Source organism: Ptychodera flava, chromosome 18 (genome assembly GCF_041260155.1).
Source record: "Ptychodera flava strain L36383 chromosome 18, AS_Pfla_20210202, whole genome shotgun sequence".
Lineage (NCBI taxonomy): Eukaryota > Metazoa > Hemichordata > Enteropneusta > Ptychoderidae > Ptychodera > Ptychodera flava.
This window is the reverse complement of record NC_091945.1, coordinates 774,017-784,460: the sequence shown is the minus strand read 5'-3', so window position 1 is coordinate 784,460 and position 10,444 is coordinate 774,017. Positions and strand designations below refer to the sequence as shown.

The window sequence follows — 10,444 nt, the reverse complement described above, 5'->3', positions numbered from 1 at the left end:
TGTGCGACAACTCTATTAAGGGGTTACACCAGCCAACTTTTTGATAGGTAAGCATAGCTACAGTATGCTCAGCCCACTACTTGATATTCCAACAATGAGCGCCAGTGATGACTGATTTGATATAAATATTCGTCGCGCTTGTACCTCCATCATGTGCGGCGTACGAATGCATCATGTACACTTAAACCGTTGAGGTACTGGCGAGAGCATGGACCTCGGGCATGGACGCCCGACTCACAGTAACTTACGGCCATAGTATTGTTAGATAGCAAGCAATCGCAGGGAGATTATAATAATGATATCTCTGCACACATTTGGCAAAGCACTAGTAACAATGGCGGAATTGTTTGTTAATGCAACACAAAGCTATTGAAACTTAGGTCTATATTATTTGGTATTATCATATGGTATGAACTTGGGTGCACAGTCCCCTGTGGTCTATTCCGCTCTGCATCTATGCGCCCCATCTTCCTCTCAGGCATATGTACACACGTCTATCATGTCTATGGGGCGCATAGTCCCAGAGCTGAATAGATCACAAGTGACTGTGGAAGGTGCTGTGATTCGGAAAATTCATTGTGGTGTCAAGTTATTAGGTTTTGTTGCAGAATTCGTCATGGTGTGCATCTCCTGATACCATCGACATGAACCAAAAAGATAGGCAAATAGACAGACCTAGTGATCTAAGCATATATCTGCAATGTTTTCTTACATACTGTTTATCTGTCGGTCTGTTTGCTTGTTTCAATCAATCTGTACATGTCATTGAACAAGAGAAATTTTGTAAAAGACGTTTGTAGTGATTTAATATCTCAAAGGCAGCATATATGTTACTTGTCATCTCAACAATTTGAGGGGACAGCAGAGTTGGCATCAGTGTGAGAGGACACACATGTAAAGGGGACACCAGTGTGAGGGGACATCAGTGTGAGGGTACAGCCGAAATATTACTTCACTTCTCAACATACCAACTTTTGTGCCCAAGCCTTTGTAAAATTGTATATACTGTATCCTTAGTATTTGTTAATCCTGTGCACATTATTACAAAAAAATAGCCATGTCGTTGTAACTTTTGTAATGCTAACCATAGTCAGTATCCTAATAATGCGACTTATCTTTCCTACAGCTTTATTTCTTTAACCTTGGCAACAAAGGCAAAGACTTACCATGGCTAACACATTTGGTAGATTTTGCCAACTTTTTAGAGGTCAGCTTTGTGCTTCCAATGAATGTAAAGTGAAGGTTAGATGGTTTTCTATGGAGCTTGGAAAATGGAAAAAATTCAACCGTCCATTGAATGGCAGTGAGTTGGCAAGATCTGGGGGGATTGCATCCATGTGCAGACTTCCAATACAAGCTACAGCTGAAGGTATTATTAATACTGTACAGTTGTCTTTATATTAATAATGTCCATCTAAGTTTTGTTTAAGGAGATTGAAATGTTAAAACTTGCTATAAACGTTACTCAATTAAGACATTTCTTTTATCTTCATAATGTCTTTATTTTGATCATAAATGTCATCATAAACATTATCACTACATTCACCACCACTACTACAACCACCACCATCATCATCATCATCATCATCATCATCATCATCATCATCATCATCATCATCATCATCATCGAACAACATGAATATTCAATTTCTGGATACTATAATATGCTTTGGAATTTGAATCAATTTGAAGTTCAGTATTTGTACTAAATTCAAGATTGGCCATTTGTATCGTCAGATTTCATCTGAATTTACAAATTCCATTCCGTGTAGACCCATCAAGTTTTATGATCCACGTATATGGAGTTGCCATTTATCTGGTGAGTAGCAATTGTTAAGAATAGTTTCAGAAAACCTTGAAGCAATAATAAGTCTACTCAGTAATATTCCATTGATTACAATCCAAAAGTTAACATTTCTTTAATCCCAATGTCTTTGTAACAGGGCTGGATGTATGTTTTGTTGGAATTCCACTGGACACAGGTTCATCAAATCGTTCAGGTTCAAGACTAGGCCCGCGTCAAATAAGAACAGAATCCTGTATCATCGGTGCATACAACACTGTCACAGGTATTTTGTTTTCCTGAACTCAAATATTTTTCAAACATCAAGTTTCATTGAAAAGATACCAACCAGCACAGTCAGATGAATGACCATACCGGTGTAAGTACAACAGGCTTACATCTGTTGTATCATATCAGATTGATTGCCCTTCGGACAACTACATGGCTACTATGTTAAGGCATCGTCATTTTTAAATTTGTTTTTAATTACGGTACTAAAATCATTGATTAAGATGTACTGTGTTCATGTACAACCACAATGAACAAGAACATAAAACAGTGAAGAAACTGAGAAACAGTGAATGTTTGAAAACAGCACATCTGTATGTGAACTTGATCTGATATGGTATAAGTATGTAACAAATGTGTGCCAAATGTGTATGAGTGGTACTAATTAGTTCCAGAGACCAGCTCTGGAACTGTTAGTTTTTGCTCACTTTCCTTCTTTCTTTCTTTCTTTCTTTCTTTCTCTATTTCTCGTATTACTACCATAGAACATGCTATACAAATTTTACCTTCATTACCCAGAATGCATTGCGACACGCTTATGATGTCATCGCTCAGCACGGCCGGGTTGTACAGGCATTTCTTGTTTGTTTATTTATTTTTTATTTTGCATTGCACAAATATCAAATTACTTCAGCTATTAATAATTCTAGCTTTCTTTAGCTTTGTTTTTTGTTGCTTTTTGATTTTGATTTTTCTCTAAATACTTGCCGTACATGCCGCTATACTGTCACGCTGGTTTTCGCCCGAGTGCTCATGGGTTGAATAAGATTAACAATGGCGGCGGATACGAACGCTTCCCTCGCATAGAGAGAGAAAAGTAGGCTTTGCGTAAGTTTACAAGCGCGGCCAGGGCACATCGTGTACCTAGGCGAGGTGGGTGTGCTCGAAAACGAAGATCAATGCAAAATTTGGATTCAAAATCGGCTGTTTTGGCGGAGAAACTGCCCGCCGTATTTCTGAGGAGCCACCAGCAGTTTTTCTATATCAGTTTGCAGGGCTGTGGTGGGAGGCCGTTTAACGCCGGTAACACACAGCCCTGCCATGCAGAGCTAGGCATTCATAGTGAACTGTCTGTCACCGCACTGGCATGCATTGGCTGCACGTAAAATCAAGATCAGACGGTCAGTATCTTGTGAAAACAGCGACATAGCAATGAAAATTGTTTTAGTCAGTGGTAAAAACTCTTAACAGATCAAGCGTTAATTGCTTTTAATCAAATGAAAATGCATGTGGCCTCGGTTTTCAAGTTCAACGGCCTAGGTCCGATGTCTCCTCTCGTCTGATATACATTTCTGTACGTTGTCGCCCCTGTATGTATCTGTTGCATTTTTACCGTACATGTAGGCATTTGTAATCTGTGTACTGTAATTCCCTGGACTGCCTTGCTTTTAGTTGTATTCTGTTGTTACCGCTATTTATCGTCGCGTACTTAGCTGCAATGATTGTAGCGAGAGGTCGCTCGCTGAATTTTACGTTGAACGCGAACCCTACCCAAAGTAGGCGATCGCACTGTTGATCCCTGGTTTTGTGGCGAAACCAAATGGTTTCGGGAAAATTGATTGACCAATTGCCCATGGCATAGGGTCTTGTAGCAGCGTAGGGTTCGCGTTCAACGTAAATCATTGCAGCTACGTTGTACTGTTATTGAGTCCCCGATTGATGTAGATTGCCTAATTTCTTACAGACCTTTAGAACTGTTCATATTATCGCTGTTTAACGTGTTGTCATCTCGTATCAGTTCCGCAACTGACGCAAGCATCGCTTTTTTTCCCCCTGCTAACATGCTGTTGCTGTGTAATGAAGTGTCAGTACCGCTACTTGGGTATATTGTCTCGCTCTCATCACACATTCTCTTTTCTTCCGCTGCTCTGGTCTCTGGAACTTCGCTTTTGCTTGCAAATGCTTTCTAGTTGCAGTCTACAGTTTGTTTGACAAATGTGAAGTTGATAAATAGATTAAACTTCATTGGATGTTTAAAATGGGGAACTTCTGTCATCTCAGTCTTATGCGTCACATCACAACTCAGTATTTTTAAGTTTTCATTCACTCTTTTAAATAATTTGCTTCAATTGTGAATTTTCTGAAATTATGCTCTACCGCTTTATCATAAGTTGTATTCAGCCTTTGACACTATCTCTTTACAGTGAAGGTAGGTTTGTATAAAGATTGCTAAGGCTTATGAAAGATTAATTTCATTTTATTAATTTCCACTTGTCTTCCAGGAGCTGCTCCCTTTGAGTCTTTACAGGTTGCTGATATCGGTGATGTCAATATCAACTTGTATGATTTGAAGAAAGCATGTGAAGATATTACAGAATTCTACAAAACTAAAATACTACCATATGACTGTAAACCTTTGACTCTAGGGGGCGATCATACCATATCCTATCCCATACTCAAAGCACTCAAGGTAACCTGATACTGTCTTTGTTTGCAATTCTCAGCCTGCCTACTTCAGGATGATCTTCGACATTTTACAAAAACTGTTATCATGATGCTCTGTACAGCAGTTCAGAATGATTGTCTGTAATTGATGACAAGGGAAAAATTGTACTGTAGATGTAGGTTGTCATGGTACTTCACAGGGGGTATGGTAGTTCAGACGTTGTCATGGTACTTCACAGGGAGTGTGGTAGTTCAGACGTTGTCATGGTACTTCACAGGGGGTGTGGTAGTTCAGACGTTGTCATGGTACTTCACAGGGGGTGTGGTAGTTCAGACGTTGTCATGGTGCTTCACAGGGGGTGTGGTAGTTCAGACGTTGTCATGGTACTTCACAGGGGGTGTGGTAGTTCAGACGTTGTCATGGTACTTCACAGGGGGTGTGGTAGTTCAGATGTTTTCATGGTACTTAACAGGTAGTCTCCAGGCAGAGATGTTGGATGAAAACATCGGTGGTGATAAATATGTTTTCCTACAACTTTGCACCATGAACATTGGGTGTTGCTCCAAAAGGTTTCTTAAGTACAGATACAACATCTGAAAATGCAAGGCAACTGGACTTCCCCTGACAACATTGACAAACATTTGCATAAAATACTGCAAAGGACATAATGGCTACAGTTTTTACATCTGGATAACGTTTTTTTCTTTACCACTGAACTTAACGTTTACCCTTAATTGTCAAGTTAATTAGAAATTAAATTCCTTTTGGGGTAAGGCAAGGTACAAAACTTTATGGGAATGTACGTATTATTATTTCAATGATGAAAGCAAGAATTGTGATACTGCAAAACATGATGAAGTCCAGGAGGAAAATAGTCAGGAGATTTTAAACTTTGAATCAGTTTATTGAAGTGAAACTCACTGAATTGAATTTTATTTACTCTTATTTTGTCTCCAATGTAGAAACATCATCAAATCTCAGGTGGCAACACCAGTTATCAACCAAAACTGATGACTAAACAATGTGTAACTTTAATCTTCATTCAGTCAGTGTAACAATTCTTTTTCGTATATTGGAATGTCTTTCATTGTTTTGCATGTTAGTTGAACATTTAAAGTACTTTTCATTAAAGTGAGCTGTCGATTACTGTTGATTAACGATGGATATGTCGATTGCTTTACCACAGATAACATGTTGAAAACACAGAATCTGATACCATCCATGTATTCATGAACTCTTTCAGGAAAAACATGGTCCCCTTGGCATGATTCACATCGATGCTCACTGTGATACTCTAGATGAAATGATGGGAGAGAAGATAGGGCATGGTACACCGTTCAGAAGAGCTGTTGATGATGGTCTTCTAGATTGCAAACGTGTCGTGACTCTTGGTTTGCGTGGACAAGCAAGTGGTCCTGGTGATGACTGGAAAATTCCGGTAATCTTTATAATTGGCATCTTTCTTTAGCAAATTTAGCTAAATGTGTTAATTTTTCTAATTTAGTAAGCTGCTAATTTAAACTTATATTCACATTTACTATGGCTAGAATATCGTTTTAGTTAAATTAAAAACCTGCCTGTTGCAATGAAAATCTGATAATGCTAAAAAGCATGCCTCTAATTAAAAGTGTTTTACAGTAGTTTATGTATTGCATGTATTTTTGATGATGAAAGCATTGAACTTCATAAGTATTATCTTTTGACATGAAGGTTTTTCATTTTACATGTATAAATCAAAATTTAGATGAAATTCCATGTTTCTGTCATCAAACCCATCTACATCATCGTGAAACCCTTATCTCTTATTGATCAACTTTTCTTTGTTCTTTTTAGCATGAATACAAATGAATATCAGATGAATATGAATCTTGGAGCATAACTTTGAATTTTGTCATGTTCCATTACTTCAGCATTTTGTTCTGTGCTTGCCATACTTTCTGTGCAATGCATGATGGGAGTTGAAGAAGAACATTTCTGTCAATTTTTATGATCACAGGGATTTCGTTACATATGGGCACACCAATTTTGGAACAAATCTATGCAGTCTTTGATGGATGAGCTGAGGCAACACATGGGTTCTGGTCCTGTGTATATTAGTTTTGATATAGATGCACTGGATCCAAGTATAGCACCTGGTACAGGTCAGTTCAAAGTTCAAAGTTCAAAGTTTTTCAAATAATTTGAAATAAATGTGTTCAGATTGTATAACTCACCATTGTCAAGAAAGAGTTGTCAACAAGTGATTGATTTTATCTGATTTCATCCGTAATATGTTTAGTATTTTATAATTTATTATAGTCTTGCTGAATGTATCTGTCTAATTATGCAAACTGTATTATGCTTTAGTTTGGTTTCAATATATTGTACTGTTTTCATTGATTTTCAGGATATCCTGAGATTGGAGGATTAACATCCATGCAGGTCCTGGAAATTATTCAGGGTTGTAAAGGCCTTGATATCATAGGAGGAGATCTAGTAGAGGTAGGCTGTTATTTGATATCATAGGAGGAGATCTAGTAGAGGTAGGCTGTTATTTGATATCATTGGCAGAGATCTAGTAGAGGTAGGCTGTTATTTGATATCATTGGAGGAGATCTAGTAGAGGTAGGCTGTTATTGATATCGTTGGTGGAGATCTAGTAGAGGTAGGCTGTTATTTGATATCATAGGAGGAGATCTAGTAGAGGTAGGCTGTTATTTGATATCATTGGAGGAGATCTAGTAGAGGTAGGCTGTTATTTGATATCATTGGCAGAGATCTAGTAGAGGTAGGCTGTTATTTGATATCATTGGAGGAGATCTAGTAGAGGTAGGCTGTTATTTTATATCATTGGCAGAGATCTGGAGGTAGCCTGTTATTGATATTGTTGATAGAGATGCAGTAGAGATAAAGGCTGTTATTTGATGTTATTTGGAAAGACCTACTAGAGGTAGGCTGTTATTTGATATTGTTAGGTACTATCAAGGAGAGGTAGGTAGTTATTTGATATCATTGGTTGATATATAGAGCTAGACAGTTATTCCTTAGGGGTAAAACTTTAGGAAAAGATCTGGACTCCACAGAGTAGTCTTGCAAACTTTGTCAAAATTTTTCAACTGAATAACCAGCAAGCTGATTGGTGTTGATCCATGCAAAATGTGTTTTTACTTCTAACTATGCATTTTATTATTGTCATTGTTGTCTCATCATTTTTTGTAAATTCATATTAACATTACTGTAGCAATTCAATCTGCATGAAATATTAACTTCATACATTTTTCATCATAAAAAGTTTGTCATCTATTGAGTGAACATAGAGCTGACCTATAAGTTTAGCAAAATCACTGTGAATTCACTGTGGAATCACTGTGCAAGCATAATTCTTGCTTGAAGCCATGCAATGTGGCAATGCAATGTTAAATGGCACATTTGTTGATTTTAACTTCATGATAAATACTTGGATTATATGATCTGGGTCTGTACAATAAGTCTCTTATAGGGTAAACCTGGATAATTAAGTTTTGAAGCTGTGTTTAAACTTTGCTCAAGAAGACCTCAACCAGATAGTCCTTTCATCAATGAAGTCAGGTAGCATTTGTTGTACCTCTGACACATTCAATTTCACACAGAGATAGTTAATAAGAAAATATAATAACTTTGAAAAGATATTGTCTGTGCATCATCAAGAAATTAACTTTTATTTCTTTGTTTTCAGGTGTCCCCTCCCTATGACCCAACTGGTACTACAGCGTTGGTTGCTGCCAATTTTCTGTTTGAAATGTTGTGTGTGATTCCAGGAGTCAAGTATTATCCAGTCTCTCACTGGTAGTGCAAATACTGGTAGTGTAAATGGAAAGTTTTATCAATGAAACTAGTAAAATCAAAAATGCGAAATGCATTACCTGTCCTTTGGAAACTACCAGTAGTTCCCATCATAATGTTTAGTGATGTGATAGTGATGGCAATGGCAATGATGATAGTGATGAGAAAGTTCATCTGCCATGACAGTATCCTGCTGTATTAATCATCCTCCTCAATAAACTGTTGAAGAGTGATGCAATCAAGTAAAGCGTATCAAATAATGTTCATAGAGGTAGGAACCACAGTAGGATGGAAAGACTGTAGGTTGAAGCAGAGCGCCCTCTATGGCAAGGATTATTTGAATTCAGCATCAATCTAAGGATGTATGATCAGAAAAACTGAAAACCATTGCCATACTTTTAAATAAAGGACTTTTTAATCTGGTATTTGAGAATAATCAGAAATTAGAGAAAAAAGATGGGGGTCACCCTGCTTGGTTTTCTACAATGAAAAGTCATGGTTTTTCACTAAAACCACTGAAAATCAATATAACAAGCCATTCATACTAAGTTTATGCAGCGAACCAAATATTCACATTCTCCTCACACAATGACAAAATTAACTCTGCAAACAGTCAACATTCTTAATTTAAAAGAAAAAATGTGAGGAAATTAAAATGCAATAAATTATTTTTTTACCAAATTTGCCACTATTAGACTCAAATTTCAGCACTTTAAAGTTTTGTTTGATAGCATGTTAGCAATCTTCTCATGTATCCAGGAATGATTGTTTAGGCCGCTGTTCAGTGGGTATCCATGACAAAGCCTGGATCAAGCCGGATTTGCATTACTAAAGTTTTCTTAGACTAACAGCTTGAAAATAGTGAAAACACAAAAGCAAAATGTTGAATCAATGCAAGGACTTTACTGAGGATGTATGGCTTTACAAACTGCTGACGGCATCTCTAGAACACTCCAAAATATTCATACGCTCATCGTAAAAAGGTATCGTTGATCTTTGCGCTGAACTGTGCAATACAGGTTTCTTTTTTTTCTGTGCGTACATCCTTAGGTCACTTTACTTTACAATTTTTCAAATTTATTGGTATTTACTTTTACCAATGATAACTCTACAGAGTGGAAGGGGACTCTATCTACCATAACTACACATCAAATTCACAGCGCACACTCCATGGAAGCTTGCAATACCATCTTTTGCAAATGTGATGAAGTTCACATGTGAACAAAGATATGTATTATATATTTTTGAGCTTTAAAATTATTTTATTTTTCTATTTACAAACCAATGAAAGGAAAATTCTAAGTTGTTGGTACATGGTGTGATAACCTAGATGACAGACTTCAATAATCTTGGAGATACACTCTCATTGTGACCATGGTGTATTACAGTAACTGATAACGACAAGATTTGTTTGTGTCACATCTAATGGAAATGGAATGTAATGATATGGTTGTCTTGAAATTCCATTGAAGTTCGGTTACTGTAAATTCAATTCTATCTGCCAAAACAAGGCAACTTTAATTTGATGAAAAGGACAGTATTTTTGTCTCTTTGTCACTAGGAGTACAATAATCGATTTCATTTAGATTTGCTGTATTAATCATACAAATCATTGTCTGTCTATAAGGTACATGTGATCTATGTGGACACATCTACTGTGTACTCTTTGTACAAAAAGGCATTAATCACACAGAGTGCAATGAAAGTACAATCTGCAAACAAGAAGATCAAGGGGATAGACGTGGAAATCCAGACTGTAAGCCATGTATATCATTTGTAATTTAAACCGTTTAGAGAATAAAATAATTTGTAGATATGTGTTTAGTCTTGGCTTCATTAGTTTAATTCCATTCTACAGGGTATTTCTGCTGTTGAATGGTAATGAGGGGCTGTACTGATAGAATTGCACTCAGTGATCAAAGATGGACAGATAGAATGCATTTCTACATTTGATTCTAAAGGGAGGGTGTCTTCGGAACTCTGCTCAAAGGTTGCCAGGGACGGCTACTACCTATGTAAACACTTTATCTAGGGTAGATTAGGGACTGATGAAAGCTAAAACTTGTTTGTTAACAATGAATATCATAAAATTTAAATGTTGCAGGTATGTTGACCTGAGGCATCTAGATATCATGCATGAAATACATCTTCCATGCAACTTGGTTTAAATATTTATGCTCATGAAT

The 10,444-nt window shown here is 36.9% G+C and overlaps 1 protein-coding gene across 2 annotated transcripts in view; it reads left to right on the top strand.

The window, feature by feature from the left end:
* The window catches only part of LOC139117952 (agmatinase, mitochondrial-like), a 31,157-nt gene extending 21,080 nt beyond the window's left edge, over nt 1-10,077 (top strand). Inside the window, exons 2-9 of one of the 2 annotated variants that reach the window (XM_070681201.1) lie at nt 5-47; nt 1,127-1,369; nt 1,944-2,069; nt 4,294-4,481; nt 5,701-5,895; nt 6,454-6,598; nt 6,844-6,938; nt 8,152-10,077. In XM_070681201.1, the coding sequence (XP_070537302.1) occupies nt 1,168-1,369; nt 1,944-2,069; nt 4,294-4,481; nt 5,701-5,895; nt 6,454-6,598; nt 6,844-6,938; nt 8,152-8,265 (1,065 nt within the window). In that variant the 5' untranslated portion in view covers nt 5-47; nt 1,127-1,167 and the 3' untranslated portion in view covers nt 8,266-10,077. The remainder of the gene's footprint in view (nt 1-4; nt 48-1,126; nt 1,370-1,943; nt 2,070-4,293; nt 4,482-5,700; nt 5,896-6,453; nt 6,599-6,843; nt 6,939-8,151) is intronic. The other variant, XM_070681202.1, reaches the window with a different exon arrangement.
* Nucleotides 10,078-10,444: the final 367 nt, after the last annotated feature.